Genomic DNA, 19404 nt, shown 5'->3' with positions numbered 1-19404 from the left:
AGAATGCCTTACAGATCATTTTAAGGTTTCAGGTAGAGAAGATGCTGTCAGACTTTCATGTTAAAAAAATGATGCATGGCTGCACTGCAGAGCCTGGATCAGAGTGGGGCAAGAATAGAAATGAAGAGACCAGTTAATAGTTCAAGAGAATAGGGTGCTATGGTGGTAGCAGTGAGTCCAAAAACAGTGGACAGATTTATGAAGATATAGGAAGATCTACATGACTTGGTGAGTCATTTGCTATAGGGAGGTGGAGGGAGAGGAAGCACCAAAGATAACTTCCAAAGATAAGTTTCTGTCTTGAGCAACAGTAAATGGTGGTGGTGCCATTTATTAAGATAGGGAAGAAGGAGCCAGTGTAGAGAGGAAGGTTAGTTCAATCTGGACATCCTTTCAGTTTGGACCCTTCTTTTTCAGTAGGTGACGCACTTCCTATTCTTCTGAAACCACTGAGGCCAACGGACATGAATTACTTGAACTTCCCATTCACCCACTACAAATTTAGGTTCATGTGTCCTCCTTCATACCTTATCCCTTGAGTTTTCCAAAGATAAGTTTTAACTTCTGTCAATCAAGGCCAGTTCACCACCTGTATTCTTCTTTCCGTCTCCTCTAGAACCTTGTTCCATCAAACTCCCATCTGCCTCCTACATCTTCAGCTTGCCTCCATGTAGATGTTGCCCTCTCTCTGCTCTCCCTTCCCACCCAAGTTTCTTAAAACAGAGCCTATAAACACAGTCTCTTCATTCTCACTTCCTATCACCCTTCTATCTTCTTTTCCCATTACCCTACTGAAGTTGCTCTGAAAAAAGCCACCAATGACATCCATACTGCTAACTCCAGAGGGCATTTTTCAGTTCCAGTCTCCCTCAGCCTCACTACTCTATTGGATACTGCTGGCCATGCATCTGTTTCCCACTTAATCATCTGTTTCTTCTCAGCTTCCCTCAATAGCTTCTCTTCTGCCCACTCCTTAAATATTGGCCTCTCCCAGATCCATCCAGTCTTATCACATATACATTCACTCCCTTGGTTTACTGTCCACCTACTGAAGTGACTGCTAAATCCTAATCCACTGTCCCTACCCCTGCTTTCCTCTGGCATTCAGATTCACACATCTACTAACCTGCCCCTCCAACTCATCTTCCTCTCCTCTCCAGCACCCATCACATTCTTCAGCAAAATGAAACTGCATCCAGTTCTCCTGAATATACTTCTTTGCAAAACTTCCAATTATCTGTGGTGACTCCCCTCAATGCTTCAAGTTCCCTCCTCTTTTTCCCCATATTTTTCACCTTTATGTATCTTCATACATAACCTACATAACCTCATATATCTTAGCATTTGCTATGTTCTATTGAAATTAACTATTTACATGTCTTTTTGTCAAATGTAAACAAATGCATGATGCTAAGAAGTGAAAGATGATAACTTTGTTTACCAGTTCAAAAATTATCACATTCTTACCTGAACTACAGTTTCTATAAAAGCTAGTATTACTCAGTAAAAGTGAAGAGAAACATTAACAGAGAGGAATGAACAGAAAACACAAAACTACCAAAAAAGCAGGTCCCTGTAACTTGGAAAATCAAACCTCTAATGACTATGTGTGGACAAGGGGAAAAGAACCAAGAAAGGTTGAAACCAAGAAGGAATTAAGTAGTGAGTTTTGTCCTACCATCAAAATTCTTCCCCTAATTCTTAAAGGACTAGGTATAGTCACAAATAATAGAAACTCCAATTTAAGAAAAATTTTTCTCTCCCTCCCTCTTTTTCTTGTATTTTAGCAAACAAGTCCTGTAAGTGCAATGCTTGTGCTGGTGAAGTCGCTATCAGGACCAAGAGAATATATCGTGGACCTGGAGATGCTAACAGTCAACAGTATAGGAACCTTCCGCACAAGCTCAGTGTTAAGATTGACAATAATAGTGGGGCCATTTGCATTTTAGTCTTTTAAAAGAGTCCACTATAGGCATTTAAATCAGCCAAAGAATATTGTTACCATAAAGCACTATTTTATTTATAGACATATCTAGTACATCTACATCTATATGCTGTACACTCACAAATAATTCAAACAATTACACCATGGTATAAAGTGGGCATTTAATCTGTAAAGATTCAAAGTTTGTCTTTATTACTGTATGTAAATTAGACATTAATCTACTAAACTTATCTTCTTCAAGAGAGCTAAGCATACTCTATCCAATGAAACTTGGATTCTTTTCTGTAAAAGTGGGACGAAGCAATGATTATCTTCTGTGGTGCTTAAGGAAACTTACTACAGCTCCACTGACAGTCTCATTAGGAGGCAACCATCATAACATGAACAGCATGCAAGTTCAAAAGAATGAATTTTTTAACTGCTTTGTAAGAAAATGGAAAAAGTCAATAAAGATATATTTCTTTAGAAAATGAGGATCTTCCATATTTGTGTTGGTTTTATTTTCATTATCACTCTAAACACAGTTGTTTATTACTTAGTAATAAACAATTATTGTATATCATGCTGGTTTCTGTTGAATATTTTAAATTTTGTCAGAAATTTTTTATTATGAATGTAAACAAAAAGTAAGCAAAATTCCCAAAGTGAATAAGTTATCCACTGAACGATTATTATATTGAGAAATCTACAAAGAGGGATGAGAAAACAAATTCTTTTTAAACTATATTGGAGTTGACCTGAAGAAGCAAATTCTGTGTATTCGTCAGTTCAAGCTGCTATAATAAAATACTATAGACTGGGTGGCTTATAAATGACAGAAATTTATTTCTCACAGCCTGGATGCTGGAAGTCTAAGATCAAAGTGCCAACATGGTCAAGTGTGGGGAGAGCTGTCCTCTGCGTTGCAGACTTGTATCTTCACATGGTAGAAAGAGAGCAAGAGAGTTCTCTCAGGGGTCCCTTTTATAAAGGCACTAATATCATTTATGAGGGCTCCACCCTTATGACCTAATTACCTCTCAAAGGCCTCCACTCATACGCTATCACATTGGAAGTTAGGATTCCAACATTTGGGGAGGACACAAACATTCAATCTATAACACTCGGTAAATGTAAGAATATCCCTGAATTCAGGTCTTTCACAAGATGTAGAATAAAATGAAGAAAAGGTATTGTACCGAGGAAGCTTTAGCTTCTGAATAAAATTAAAACTCGACTGAAGTTTCTCATCTTTATATCTGATGGTCATAGAGGAAGAAAATGAGAATGGTTCTTATTCTTGGCATCCAGAGTGATCGGGAACTAAAGCAAATTGCCCTCCCTCTGAATTCAAAGAAAAGGTTTTATGTTTAATTTGTTTAAAGTGTAACTGCTTCACTTTGATGTATCATATTTTTGAATAAAGATAAATATTCTTTTAGAGGATCACTCTATCTTTGGAGGTTTTTTTAAGTGTAACCAATAAGAGTCAATATAATTTTGTCCAGGAAAAAAATGCGTTATAGCTGCCGAAGCAAGAACGACCACTTGATTTTTTTCTAATAGGTAATCTAGGAGATAAGGAAACAAAAAGTCTGCTAAAATGATGCCACAAGAAGGTGTGCATCTGATTTTCTCTTACATCCAGTTTCAAAACACAGATGAATAACCTCTGACACCCAGGCAACCTCGACCCTGAAACAGGTGTTTCTCAGAGTTGACTAAATGTGCAGTAATTGTCAAAAATAAAGTTCATCAAGAAATCAAGAAACAAAACACAAACTTCTTGTGTGAGCAGAGAATGGGCTTTTGTTAAAGGGGCATAGAAACAGTGAGGAGAGAACAGGTCTAACCAAGAGCCACACAAGGAAGCAGAATAAACCGCCAGCCACAACACAGCAGGACTGTTGAGTGCGTTCCTGTCACTCCATCCACATGATTACTTGCAATCCAGGTAAATTAAGGCTTGATCTAAACTTTTCTGTTTTTAATCAGTCTTTTGATTTTTCTACATATAGACACAGTCCTCAAGTCAATGATGGGAATGGTGAGAGTTTAAAAAGACAGTCTAAGACCTTCTTCCAACAGATTTTTCACTCTTAAATAAGATGGCAGCATCTATAACTCTGCAGAAGATTACAGAAGAAGAAACAGAAATTTCTCTGAAACATTTATATATAAACCATGGCCCTCCATCCCCACCTCTAAGCATACATATATTATTATATAATTACATATTATTATTATATAATTATATGTTATATATTATAGAATAATATATTTTATGTCACATGTAAATATATAAATTAGTATTTCTGTATTACATAATTAATATATAAAACATTATAACATATAACAATTTATGAACTACATTTTTATAATAATAATAAAATAATCATATATATGTACATACATATCTGGGATATATAGAAATCATTAAATGCAGGGGCGCCTGCATGGGGCAGTCGGTTAAGCATCCGACTCTTGGTTTCAGCTCAGGTCATGATCTCAGGGTTGTGAGATTGAGTCCTGCGTCAGGCTCAATGCTCAGGATGGAGTGTGCTAAGACTGTCCCTCTCTCTCCCTCTGCCCCTCCTCTCTTTCTAAAATAACTAAATAAATCATAAAAAGGAAAGAAAAGAAAAGAAATCATTAACTATATGCGAGATGGCTGCCCTTTCATCCCAAAGCCTAGCCCTATTCACAAGTCATAGACAGACGGAAAGGGTTGATATAGTGAAATGTCACTGATCACTGATGTGATTCCTTTTTTATTAATTGTAAAATACAATTCATTTTATCTTTTTATTTATTTGACAGAAAGAGACAGCCAGTGGGAGGGGGAACACAAGCAGGGGGAGTGGGAGAGGAAGAAACAGGCTCCCAGCGGAAGACCCTGATGTGGGGCTCGATCCCAGAACGCCGGGATCATGCCCTGAGCCGAAGGCAGACACTTAATGACTGCGCCACCCAGGCACCCCAAAATACAATTCATTTTAAAGTGCACAACTAAGTGGCATTTAGTACATTACAATGTTATGCAAATATCAACACTATCTAGTCCCATATCCATTATAAACCCCATATTATCCATTAGCAGTAATACCTCATTCCCCAACCCATAAACTGTGGTAGGAGTTACCACTAACCTAGCTTCTGTCTCTGGATTTGCCTGTTCTGGACATTTCATATAAATAGAATCATACAATAGGCACCCTTTTGTGTCTGGCTTCTTTCTTTTAGCATGATATTTTCAAGGTTCAGCCATGTTGTAGCATGTATCAGTACTTTGTTCTTTTTTATGACTGAATAATATTCCATAGTGTAGACATATCACACTTTATCCATTTGATGCTGGCAGGCTGGGTCCAAGGGACCAGAAGGGGTCCTATAGGACCAGCCAAGAGGGTGCTTGGCTTTGTGCAGGATGGAAATCAAAGGTGAGCCAGCAGAGGGTGAGAGCAGAAGACAGAGCAGATACAGATGGAATGTCTGGGAGACTCAGAAAGGAAAGGAGAGAGTGGTCTTTGCTTGGGGTTTAGAGATTTTTACTGAAGATTGTGGTTTGGTGTATGTGTCTTCTCAGGCAGCCAGGAACCAGTTAGAACAAAGACAAGGACCGAGGTGTTATTCCTTGGAACAGAGGGTCATGTCTTCGGGATGTCTAGCTCTAATGGTGGTCTGGAATATGCATATGATGGTTTCGTTTGGTCATTCTCACTTTGTCCTTCTTTAAATGTTACCTATTCTAAAGAAATCATTAACTCCTTGTTCCTTACAAGGACATACACTACTGGCATTCTGAGGCATGTGTAAAGTGGGGGTACAGGTCCTAGCAAGAATAAAAGCAGGAAAAGGAGTAAAAAGCAGATTTTTATGGAGTCCTTAAGTTTCCCTGTCTCACATTCATCAGTTGATGGACATAAATTGATATGTTGTTTCCACCTGCAATTCCTTTTTGTCTTACCTATAAAAAGGAAACTAATTCCTAGATGATTCATCCATTAATTTCATGGCCTAAATCACTCATTTTTAGTTTCATTTTTAACTAAAAAAAAAAATAGCAAGTGAAAAAAAATATATTTTTCATTCACAGAAGCAAAATCCTGGAAAGAGCTTTGGAAAGCTAACACATGAGTTCCCTTACAGGTACAACCATTCTCAGTAAACTTAAAAATCTCCTGTTCTCTTTTTAATGTAATTTGAAATTCAAAATAAAGTAAACATCTTCACTAAAAACAAACCAAAGCAGTAAGACAAAGACCTGCTTTGTTTTCAAACTACACATGACTCCCTCCTCCTCTTCTCTGAGAATCACTGATTTAAACCAGTTCCCATAGATGGGAATAACAAGACAAATTCATCTCAGAATCATTATTATTCAGCAGCAAACATTTATTGAGCAACTTATATAGTAATCCCCTCCAACACTGAAGAGTATGATGTAGTATAAAAGAACTAGTTCTAACATTAACCACTTGTGAGACGTAGCTTTTGGGGCCCTTGCTTTCTTTATCCATAAAACTGAGATATTGAAACAAGGAGCTTTTCCAAATTTAACAACTGTAACTAATCCCTACCCCTGGGCCACATTGAGAGATAAGGTAGCTCGATTTGCCAAATTTTTTAAAGCATCTGAGCATTCTTTGTATGTAGTGGCTATTGGGAAGCATTGGACATGGATAAAAGGGAAAATTCATAGGGCCTTCCCCAAAATAGGTCTTCACACTGTGGGTTCACTACTGGGGCCAAGGACCAATTTAGCTATAAATTTTTAAATTACAATTCAAAATATATTTTTTGCCATTCAATCTGGTTAATTATGCATGTTTTTGCTCCTTTTCACTGATACTGGACTAAATACTCATGTTAAGTTAAAAGTCATTTTGCCTTGTTTCACCAGTGAAAGAAGTCCAGCCATGGGTTCCCACACTTCCAAACATGCTTCCAGGGAAATATCTACATTCTTAGTAAGTCTCAGTAATGAGGCCACAAGAAGTTGTTTCCATCATTTCACCATTCTGTTACCATACCTGGGCTCAGAGACGTCCATGCTCTCTAACTGAACAGTTACATTCTGACAGTGATTAGGAAAGACCTCTTGGTTGTTAAGACCGCCCCAAAAAAGAATAAGTTCCCTTCAGCTGCCAAATTTCCCTCTTAACTGGTTTCTTTAACTTGCAATCTCCACCCCCTCCAATAAAATCTCTTATTACATGCACTTCTTTTTAATAATAATATTAACAACAACAACAATAACAGGATTCTAAATTTAGATGCCACCTAGTCAGCTTATCTTATTTTTAAGACTCGCTCAAGGTCACAGTTTGTTAAGCAACAGCATAGTGCCTAGAATGCAGGTCTTCTGATTTAGATTAGGCTCTTTTCATTGGCCATACTCCGAATTTCAACACCAACAAGCAATCCCTTTCTTTCCTGCAAAGCATCCACCCCAAATTGTGGACCAGCTTTGCTGATTGCCATGATCAGTTGTCACCACTGCTGTTATATGCAATTGTGTTGAAATAGCACAGATACCAACCTGATTCTGATTTACTTCTGAAACTTTAGCTGATTTGTTCTCTTTAAAAACTCCAGAGAGGCAGAAGTCATCATGTTACACAAAATACTCCTAAACTCTAGAAATTCAAAGTCAAGAACCAATCATGTAGACCTTACCATACTGGATAGGACAGCAATTCCCAAAGAGATAAAGTCTATTACTAAAGATCCAGATGTAGCTCTCTACATGGGGGAGATTTGAGAGCAACAGTGGTGAAGAGGGAATGAGGCTAACACTCTCCTGGTTCAGAAGCTGGGCCAAAAAGCTTACAGAGTCTTTTCTTCCAAAAGATTAGTGTAAAGTAGAGGGCTAATGTAAAGATTACTGCCATTCCTTGACATTGGTTAATATTCATTAGGTGATTTTTGAAGGAACAAACGATGAACATCATCACCCAGAATAAGATAAGATGCCTCATTTTATTAACAACTCAGTCCTCAGTGGGGCTTTTAGTTCTTTCACAATATGTTTAAGTAAAAATGGCAAAAACAAGTAGGGCTTTTAAAACTGTAATTTAAAAATATAAATATTGAAGGGTAGAAATCATTTGGAAACCGATCCCCACATCTAATAAACATAGTCATCTCTACCACTTTGCCCCTACAAGGGAGATGTTTTAGTGAATCCAAATGATGGAAATAGAAAGATTGTTCAGTATCCTAAGACCACCTGAACACAGCCCAGTGGGATTATTATTTTTGGGGAAGCTTCACAAATACAAGTTTATTGTTGAATCCTGTTTCCATGACTCCAAGCAGTTGCTTATGTTTTGAATAGCCGTGTATGCTTCTAACTTTCTAACTCTGCTTTTGAAATATAGAACAGCTGCTAGGCTGCTCATATGGTATGCATAAGAAGCCCACAAGGGACAAAACCTTCCATTAATATGTCGAATTATTTTTAACAGACTTATATTTCTATCCCGAATCATCATCTCAGAAAGATGGCATGTTTCCATCCTCCCAGCTGGGGGGAGCACCTGCAAAATACAAACCCAAACTGTGACACATCTGGTACCAAAAAACCAATCTTGTTTCATCTGGCCAGCAGACTAAAATATCAAGATCGTTGAACAGAAACAAGGCAAAAAGTTAACTGCCTCTTATATGTAGTCAACACAGATGTCTAGTTAAGCTGTTTATATTGTAAACGCATGTGTATGTTAACGGAGCACAGACCCCTTTAATAAGCCAGAGTCGGAATACAAACGCAAGAGAATTTTAAAGACCTGAATGCAATAATTCAGTTCTTTTTTATCTTCCCACAGAAACTAAATTAGTTTCTGCAGAATCTCAGCATTAAACAGATGCATATAACACAAATAAATAATTTTGTTGAGTTTTCTTGGTATCTCCTAATTGTTTATTTCCTTTAAAAACTGTATTCCATGTTTTTGTATTTTAATATTTAGATTACATTTCTTTCTTTAAGTGGTAAATTACTTGCCTGTGACTTAAACCAGGTGTCTCGGTTTGTGTTGCCTCAAAAGCAGACCCTGACACAAGAAATGAGTGAGGGTAGTTTGAGAGTTTAACTCAGAAAGAACAGGCAAGGAAGTGGGGAAAATTAGTCAGGGAGAGGAGAGATGCCAATAAATGAGTTAATGAGTAGATCACTACTATGGGCAACTGGTACGCATTTCCTCTAGGGAGCCTCTGAGAAATCTCGTGGAACTCACCTCAAAAGCATCCCACCAGAAGCTGCCTCGGCTGGGCCATTTATCTACCAACATCCAACTCTGTTGTGGGGGTTGCCCCTAGGGGCACTAACACCACACCCACTTATGACTGCCTGCAAAAGGGGGAGCTCCTTAGCCCTGGAGAAAGCCCTCAGGCAGACGGGAAAACAGAGGCATGATGTTGGATGTTGTCAATGAGCTAGAAATTTCTACTGCAGCCCCAGTAAATTCAAGTGGCTGAAAGGAATTGAAGGAGGCATGAAAATCTGCTAACCGAGGTCAATTCATTGCGTGGTGATGAGTCTGACACCTGAAGCACGTGTAACTGGCCTAATGGCTTCAAATCACATAAACCTCTTCCCTGACTTTTTTTCTGTTGGTTCTCCATCTTTTTTTCTTTCTTACTCTATCTTTCTCTTCTTCTACTCTAGTTTTCTTCTTCTCCAAGTATCATTTACCTCACAATTAGGGACCAACCACATCCAAGACACATGGCTCTGAATTAGATGCAAAGACACATAAGATATTATGTAAAGTGGTATAATATAGTTAACACCATGAGCCTATGAGATTCCAAAGCACATCACAAGTCCAATTACAGACTATTGTATAAAACTGGTTGCCCTTTGGGGTGCTGGGTTAAGCATCTGCCTTCAGCTCTGGTCATGATCCCAGGGTCCTGGGATCGAGTTCCGCATAAGGCTCCCTGCTCGGGGGGGGGGGGGGGCTGCTTCTTCCTCTCACTCTGACTGCTGTTCCCCCTGCTTGTGCACTCTCTCTGTCAAATAAATAAATAAAATCTTCAAAAAAAAAAAAAAAAAACACCAAAACTGGCTGCCCTTCAAAGGTGAATTTTCAGAGAAGCTAATGAAACTAAATCTTCAAGACCCATCCCATACACCAGTCTCTTCCAAGGTCCTGAAGGGACCCTAGTAATGTGTTTACATGGTCATATTTTTGTAAAATTTGCAAAAGTTATACATTTTAGCTGAATTGATTAGGACTGCTCTTTCTGTTTATCCCCTGCCCCCCAACCCCCCACCGCCTGTCCATCCTCCCTTGTCACATCATATTTCCCTTCATGTTGGATGGCACTGGAGTGGTCACAAGCATTTTTGGGAATCCAACCTGGGAAAATTAAGTTAGGAAGGTGCATTTGGTTTGAGTTTAGTGGGATATATATATCTATACAATTCACAGTCACTTCTATATATGGTTAATTTCAGCTCCTGTCTGGTTCTAGAAATATTCCTACTACCCTCTGTGTTGACAACATGCACAAAGGTTCAAGGCCAAGGGTCCTATCACAATACAATGTGTCCTATAGCATCCAGAACCAGAGTAGGTAATAGAAGAAGAACAAGTTTTGATAGACTGGAAGAGGGCCTGAATGGATGCACGTTAGAAAGTTATGCCAGCAGCCCAAAAAAAGATGTCTTCACTTGGACAAAGTGTTGTTGGAAAGCATGAAGAGAAGGGAAAAATTCATTACACATAGGAGACAAAATAAAGAATTCAATGATGGCTTGGACATGGACAGTGAGAGAGTCTAAGTTTCTGGCTCCCATAACCTGATAGGCAGGCAACTGTTTCCAAGCACAGATTCAGAAATCTAAACTCCTTTCATTTGGGGGCTCTATCATCTTCAAATGGCTTCCAAGGTCACTGTGCTGATCTATCATCTACATCAAGAGATGGATCAATGATGGATGGAATGTTAGAACTTTTTATGGGGCAGGCCTAAAAGTGGCTTCCATCACCATGCTCATCTTCCTTTGGAAAGTTGGGAAATAGAGTCTAGCTGTGGGTCCAGGAAGATGAGAAAATGGGTTTGGTCACTAACTAGTGGTTTCTGCCTCAGTGGGGAAGCTAGCAAAGAGTATATTCTTTATTCTAGGAATGGGAGTGTTCCACTGGAACACAGAATAATTTTCTTTTCTTCTTCTTTTTTTTTGGGGGGGGGAGCATGCTAGCAGAGTGGGGGGCAGGGGAAAAGAAGGGTCACAGAGAGAGAGGGAGAGAGAGAATCTTAAGCAGGCTCCATGCTTAGTGTGGAGTGGGGCTCAATCTCACGACCCTGAGATCATGACCTGAGCAGAAACCAAGAGTCAGACACTTAGACTGAGCCACCCAGGCATCCCTGTTACCTCCTTTTGCACAAGTGGAAACTGAGAATTGCGAGGTTAGGTTACTTGTCCAAAGTCTCATGACTTGTATAAGGCAAAGTCAGACCATAAACTCAGGCAGGCTGATTCAAATTTGCCATGCTACTTCTCTCTAGATCAGTTCTTCTCAGACGGTTTCTAAGCTTTTCTTTTTAAGGATATCTAAGAAATTGTACAAAAGTAATAACTACCGTATTTAAATATGCCCACCCCCCAGCCATTTACCTGTCATCTTACTAAATACTGCACATATTTCCTAAAGTGCATACAGAAAATATAATTCTTACAAATGTAATAGCCTGCATGGAATTAGCTCCACTTGCATATTTTACATCATCTTTCGAGTCACATTTTCTCACTTTGCCCCCAATTACATCTATCTTTCTTTTTTTCTCTTCAAATTTTTATTTAAATTCTAGTTATTATCCTTCTAATACACAGTGTAGGTAGATGTTTGGAGTGGCAAAGACCTTCCCCAGACCATCTATTAATTAATCCTCTTGAGGTAGATCCCCTCCCCCCTTAAATTTTCTTTGGAATGAAATTAATATTGCATGTTAGTTCCTTCCTTCCCACACTTTCTCTAACTTAAAATTGAATTCTTTGAGATCAAGATTTTTTTGTGTGTGGCTTTAATATTAGCTTCACATGCCCTTGCATAAGCCCAACAATTGCTTGTTGACCCATTTTAACCTCTTTTGAGTGTCATCTTCAAAGTGTACCTGTCTTTGACAATGAAAGAGACCTCCCTATTGTCCTACACCATCTTTAGCATGGAGCTAAATGGCTTTCAGACGAAGAGTTGACCGATGAAGGAGACAGAGTAAGCTGACGGAGAGTTGACCGATGAAGGAGACAGAGTAAGCTGTAAGTAGATGCAGCAAAAGCTGCTGGAGCAGTTTGGATTCAAACATTTTAAGTGAGGTTCGGGAGCAAGGATTCAGGTGTTGGGCAGTTCACATTAATTTCCTAAAATGGGATTTAGGCTAGTACCTCAGTTGAAAATCTAAGGCATGCCTTTAAACATCTCCAAGGTATAGCTTAGTGTCAGCAAATCTGTGTTAGCCTTTTCCAAGAAAGGCATTTTTTTAATGCCTAAGTTATTTAAAGAGTAATAATGAGAGCTAACATTTACTAAGTACCTATTATACACCATAAACTGTGGCCTCATGCTGTGCTAGACATTTGATGTGCTTTACAAATACTACCTCATTTTATGATATGGGCATTTCCATCCCATTTGAAAGAGGAAGAGATTGAGCCTCAGAGAAATAAGAAACAGATGTCATATAAGTAGAAATTTGGTAGAGCAAGGTCTACAACCCAGGTCAATTTGACTCCAAAGCCTGTAGTCCTAAACACCTCATTACTGATCAGTGGCTAATTCTGTGTAGCCATTTGTATTTTCTGTGCTTCTTTTTAAAAAAACCTGTCAGTAAGCCAAAAACCATGTCTACCAGGGATGAGACTAGTAGATACCATGAATAAGCAAACTGCATCAAGATCTTTGGTGCCTATTAAAGGAATATTACTAATAACAAATTATTACGTATTTGAAAGTTATTAAGAGAATAGATCTTAAAAGTTCTCACTGCAAAAGAAAAAAATCTGTAAGTGTGTATGGTGATGGATGTTAACCAGATTTCTTGTGATCATTTTGCAATATACACCATCATCAAATCATTATGCTGTACACCTGAAATCAATATAATTCTATATGTCAATTTTACTTCGATAAAAAAATACTATTTATGAGAGTTAATTTGGAAAATGAGGATGTCTTAATACCCTTAAAATCACACCATGGGTCTGGAGATGACTCTTCCACATCTCTAGCCAAGGTAAATAGGGAGGAAATGAAAAGTTCCTAAAAGGGATGTCTAAGATAGCTGTGAAAATTAGTCTGGATTTACTAAGGATCTAAATGGAGTAAGTAAGGCATTAAACAAATAAGATTTCTAATTAAAATTGAAAACACAACACACACAACTCTTATATGATTCTTCTTTGGATCACTGAAATGTACCCCTTTTAGAACAAGTGTCTAAAGGACACCATTAAATATATAAGTATAAAAAAATCTTTAGAGTGCAGTAAACATTTCTGTAGACTAAAGAATAAAATCAATTGTGAAAAGTTGAACAATGAACAAAAAGAGTAAATACTCCTTTGTTTCTCAGAGATTAATGTAGAGCTGTTGAATATCAGTTGCAACTTAATGTGCTCAGGTGCTTTGTTTTTTAATTGCTCAAGATTTGACGTGTTTTCTTCTGTTGAGTGAAAGTTCACGCAATTAGCTGTACAAAAAGCTACAGACAACGTCTGGGTTACTTTACCTTAACAGAAGTAATTGTTCGCATATCAATGGCATACTCTCCATCATTTGTTCTAAATCTAGTAGGCCATTCCAAAAGTAACCATGTGGCTTCAGCAAACATCATTCACTTCCTGCTCAAAAAAAAAAAAAAAAAAAAGAGTTAATACCTTCAGCAGTAATTCTCATTCTTTCCCCAAGAGATGTTTCAAACACTCTGTGCTGAAATTATGCAAAGAAAATAGGAAATAAGTGATTCTGTGAATGTCACAAAATGGCAATGGGGGAGTCTCATAGCAGCCCTTGATCACCTTGGAAGAAGGTGAAATCTTTAAACACCTGCTCATAGACACCAAATAAATTTCTGTTTTGTTTTATTTTTTAATGGTCCAAGTGCCAATCTGAAGATGCCATTTTGAAGTTATACCATTGATATCAAGATATCCTTTTTATCAAGCAAAGAAAGACAATTATATGGTTTCACTTATTTATGGAACATAAGAAATAGGAAGATTGGTAGGAGAAGAAAAGGAAGAAGAAAAGGGGGTAAACAGAAGGGGGAAGGAAACATGAGAGACTATGGACTCTGGGAAAAAAAACTGAGGGCTTCAGAGAGGAGGGGGGAAATGGGTTAGGCTGGTGATGCGTATTAAGGAGGGCACGTATTGCATGGTGCACTGGGTGTTATTCGCAAGTAATATATCATGGAACTTTAAAAAAATAAATAAATAAATTTTAAAAAAAGATATCCTTTTTATTCTATGAGTGTACTTAGAAGAGGGTGTGGCAAGTTTCGATGTCAAATAAATCGAAGTAGAAGATAAATAAAAAACAAGAAATGAAAAATGATGTAATACAAAGCTATTTAGCTCTGCCAGATGCTTCTGTAACAAACAAGGGATCCCAGCAAGTCAAATGCATGCCCTATTGTCTTCCCAATAGCTTCAGTAACAAGCTATTTGATATGGAAGCAAACTTGGGCCCCAGCTCTTGACAGTTTTATAGCCCTTGGTCAAAGTTTTCAACAGTGTTTGGGGCAGGCGTGACTAGGCAGCTAGATTACACATACTGACTTTCCACTTGCAGACACACAATATTTACTTTTCAGGGTGAGCCAGTACACCAGCTGACCAATTAGGCCACAGATTCTTTGCACTTTATGGAAGCTAAGCAAAGACTGTGAATATAAAAGCCACAGAAATACATTCAGGCTGGACTTTCCTTTCATGTGTCCTCATATAATCTCCATAAAAAAGAATGCCAATGACCAGTAGTCTTCTACATCAGAGCCACTTAAGTATAAAAAAAACACAGAGTATCTCTCAAGTTCTAGTTCTGTGGTTTATGAACACCTACATTCAGCAGTAGATAGAACCAAACTTTAGAAACAAAGTTTTACAAGAAATCTGAATTCCTGGAGCTACTGGGTGGCTCTGCCTGTTGAGCATCCAACTCTTGGTTTTGGTTCAGGTCATGATCTCAGGGGTCGTGGATCCAGCCCCGCACTGGGCTCTGCACTTAGCGGGGAGTCTGCTTGAAGATTCTCTCCCTCTGCTCTCCCCCCCACTCTCTCTCAAATAAATAAATCTTAAAAAAAAATCTGAATTCCTCTAACTTCCCTGTCATTCAGACTGTAATTCAAATCCTTCCACAATCAACTGTATAATTTTTAAATCAGTATTTCCTTCAATGAATCCTTTCTTTTAGCCAAAGTCATCTTCTTATGGTACCATGAACGTGTGGTATATATTCCTACCTTTCTGCCTCTACTCAAACCATTGCCCCCCACCTAGAATGTTATCATTCCTCCTCCCTCTCTCCTAGATCCCACACCTCCATCTACCAACTCAAAAACACAGCTCCTCCATGATGACTTCTTGGCCACAAGGATTTCTCTCTTCTCTGATCTCCCTTAGCATTAACTTTTTATTTATCCATTTAATACTTATACTGCTGCATGACCATCCTCATATCATTGTATAACGTTTTATTTTAGTGTGTTTTGCCCTCCCAAAGAAGTTTCCAGTCACCTGTAAGTTACTTCTACTTGAGTGGCTACCATCCTGCAAATTCAATAAATCTACCACCAAGCCTATATTTTTCTTAAACTTCTATTACCAGCACCATAATTCTTACATTTCAGCTAGGCTCATAACCTTAGACTCACTTTTGGGTCTCCTTCCTCTTCCATACTTCCCATATTAAACCAGTCACCAGGGACTGCAAATTCTAGCCTTGCCTTATCTCTTATAACCAACCATTTGCCTTTCCCATTTCCAATGCCAATACCCTTGCTCAGGTCTTTATTTCCTCACCTGGACTATTTCAAAAGATTCCCACTGTCTTCTCTGCCTCCAGTTTCTCCATCTCAGTCCAATCTAAACACCTCAGCCAGATTAACCTTCCTACATGTAGCTCTGAATCACATTACTATTCTGAGAAAATACCTGCAATAGCATTTCAAGGCCTACCAAATAAAGTATAAATTCCTCAGTCTGGTATGAACTAGGCGTAGTGTTATGGATGCTGTGCTATGCCACCCAGATCCCCCTTCAGTACCAAAGCATTCATTCCCCCAGATGCTAGCAGTGTTGGCTTCTGACAAGCCATAGTTTAATTCTTCCCCAGAAATTGCCATTGACCAAAAGGAACTGTTTGGCCCAAGGTTTGCTTTCTCCCCAGAGGCAGACCACATTTAATATCTGAATACCATGTGAATACAAAGGCCCAACCCTCTTGTCTCAATCAGGGAAATTTTGTACAGTTACATTAACTTCTATGTACCACGTGGGATTAGCTGAGGGCCCTGTTGCAACTTCATTTCAACTCAACTTTTCCCTCTGCCCTATCCTGCTTCACTAACTCCCTCACAAGGGTTGACCCTATAGGCATTTCCCAATATGCTTCCTGCACTAGAATCTTTATTTCAGAATTTGTGTTCAAGGAACCCAAGCTAAGACACCCAGCCATCTTTCTTTCACCCAGCCATCTATTTTTCATTCTCATCCTTCCTATATCCTACATTACAGTCAAACTGAGCGATCTGCCATTCCTTAAAGATGCCTCATACATCACCACTTATTCATCAAAAAAAAAAAATCCACTGAATATCTAAAACGTTCCAGACTCTATAAGAGTTATTGACTGACCTTAAGAGATACAGAGAAGCAAACAAGCCATTAGAATCAGTGTGAACAGTGATTTCCCAGCTGAGACCACAGAAACAGCAAGGGAGAAGCACGTGCTAGATAGGAAACAGCATGCACAAGGACCTAGAGATGAGAAAACTCACCTGGTGAGTCAGTGAACTGCAAGTGCACTTCCAAATGGCTGAAGCTCAGGGAGCTTGAGTGGTGGTGGCAAGAGAAGAAGCAAGAGAGGTCAGCAAGGCCAGGACAAGAGAGGCAAGTAGCCTAATTTAAGAACCTGAACACTATCCTTAGGGCAAATAGAAGCTATTAGAGGGCTTTAAGGAAAAAAAAATCACAATGGTCATATCTGTGCTTTAGAAAGTTTTATCTGGCAACACTGTAGAGAAAGAATTAGCTGGAGGAAAAATCAAAGGTAGATGCTACTGCAGTCATACAAGCAAAAGATGATGGTGAGCTGACCCAAGGAGGTGGCAGTGGAGATGGAGATACCTGGGCAGATTCAGGAAATATTAATATACTACAATATATAGAGCATGATGGTTAATCATATGGAGAGTGACAGGGCAGGAGGAATCAATGATTATGTTTCTGACTTAAATAACTGGATGTACAGTATCCACTGAGATAGGAAACACTGAGGGATGCAGAAGTGGGGACAAAGATGTTGAGTTCGGTTTTGGCCATGCTGGACATAAGGTATTTAAGTAAAAGTTGGATATGTGGGTGTGCACAGCAGATATATAGGTCCAACCTTTAAGACAGCAACGTGGTTAGAGGCACAGGCCAGGCATCATGAGCATCTCTATGGTTATAGAAACCTGGGGGTGAGATTGAAAAAAGCTGTTAGAATAACAGGAGAAAACCTAGAAAAATGTGATATCACAGAAGCCAAGAGAACGCTTCAAGGTGAAGCAAGTGGTCAAAGGTGTCAAATATTACTCATGCCAAATAAAATAAAGACCAAAAACAGTTTCCACTGGTTAGAAACATCTCTGTACCTTTGCTCAAACTATTCCAACAACCAAAGAGCATAGAAATGTTTTCCATCTTTCAAGGATCAGCTCAAATTGCCTCGCATTTGCATAGTGATTTACTGAACATCATCACATGTTACCTCATTAACTAACTAAGATTTTGAGAGTTAAAAATATCTCCTATGTATCTTGACCTCCTCCTCAGCTCATTAAAATGTTGATGCTGTAGGTTCAGGACAGGATCCAAATTTGCAGAGAAAATTTCATTGCAGAGAATCTGTGGATGGGATGAGCTGGTCCACAGATGGTAACTATTGCTTGTCCCTGTCAGGAAGATGGTATAACTAAGTCTATGCCCATGTAGGAAGGGTCATGAAGAAATGCCCTTCATTATTTAGAAAAGAACACGAGACAGTCTTCACCCTTATATGCAAACTTAGTGAATGAAATGATGGTGACAAGGCCATCCTACCTTTTCACTGTGACATTAACCTCTTGGACCATTTTAGAGCTAGATCTGGAGCAAAATGCCCACTGACCCTGGCTGACACTCATCCCAAAAAGAGGCCATGAGCAGCCACTGATAAGCAGGCATTCATCCTCTGACTGTTCATTATTCTGGAGTGTAAACATTTAAAAAGGAAGGCCCATTTGAATAGGTACAACTGCCAATTTCACTTACCCCTTCATATTTAATGAGCCTATTTTGTTTTATGGGTGCTTCAAAATTGCTGACAGAGAAGAGGCAGCTATGAGCGGAAAACATGAAGCAACTTGCTGAGCCCTCATTGTGAGCTTGATGGCTTGCCTCGTCGTGCCTCCACAGACCTACACTTCCATGATTCTCTTAATTCTCTTCAAATGTGAAGAGAAGAATTCTTGCTCTCCTCCACAGTGTTAACACGAAAGAGTATTCCAAGGCAGCTTGAGAGAGATGCAGGCACCAACACAGTAACAGTTAACAGGGTAATAAGTTGTACATTTTTTGGAGACGTTCAGCCCAGACCTCCAAAATTTGCTGCACAGCTACAGGGCCAGGAATCAATCTGCCCTTCCCCTCTCCCTGCTTAAGCAACATTCCTCTTAGGTTCTCAAGAGGCCCTGGCATTTAGAACATTAGCAAATATTGACTCAACGCCCAGAAGAGTAGCTTGAAAATGGTGGGTCCTTAATGGAGGCGACACTCAACTACAGTAACAAATAGCCCTTTAAGCCATAGATTTTTATAAATTGAGAGAACAGAGGAGTGAAGATGAAAGTTAAAGGTAAAAATTTCCAGCAGCTTCTATCTGGAATATGTTACCTAAAGAAACTTCAGCTCAGGCAGACAGCCTCTCCCTTGCTGTCCTGCCTGCCCCTCCCTTGCGATGTATTCAATAAACTTCTATATCCTTAAAGAAAAAAAAAGAGAAAGAAAAAAAAAGAAACTTCAGCTCAGTAAGAGGCTAGTAAATGCCTATTAACATTAAGCACTGAAGGAGTTTGGGTGATCCCCTCTTTACATCATCATTTTGTCGTTTAGCATTGCCTCCATATTAATATTCATACAATACTGCGCACTTCACTTCTGGATGCTTTTACCCCTTATACTGTGGTTTCCATTGACAAACCTGAGTGGGTTAAAAACAGATGAT

At 38.9% G+C, this 19404-nt stretch overlaps 2 protein-coding genes across 2 annotated transcripts in view; one reads left to right on the top strand and one right to left on the bottom strand.

Moving 5' to 3' along the window:
* The window catches only part of EFEMP1 (EGF-like fibulin extracellular matrix protein 1), a 58579-nt gene extending 56161 nt beyond the window's left edge, over nucleotides 1-2418 (top strand). Inside the window, exon 11 of the mRNA XM_045788014.2 lies at nucleotides 1788-2418. Coding sequence (XP_045643970.1) covers nucleotides 1788-1949 — 162 coding nt within the window. The 3' untranslated portion in view covers nucleotides 1950-2418. The remainder of the gene's footprint in view (nucleotides 1-1787) is intronic.
* The window catches only part of CCDC85A (coiled-coil domain containing 85A), a 641780-nt gene that overhangs the window by 474448 nt on the left and 147928 nt on the right, over nucleotides 1-19404 (bottom strand). The window contains exon 6 of the mRNA XM_087863416.1: nucleotides 13667-13778. The gene's annotated coding sequence lies outside the window, so the exon portion shown is untranslated. The remainder of the gene's footprint in view (nucleotides 1-13666; nucleotides 13779-19404) is intronic.

Source organism: Ursus americanus, chromosome 7, assembly GCF_024610735.1.
Source record: "Ursus americanus isolate L20-20 chromosome 7, mUrsAme1.1.p, whole genome shotgun sequence".
Classification (NCBI taxonomy): domain Eukaryota; kingdom Metazoa; phylum Chordata; class Mammalia; order Carnivora; family Ursidae; genus Ursus; species Ursus americanus.
Note: the sequence above shows the minus strand (reverse complement) of the source record. Positions and strands in the feature narration are given on the sequence as shown.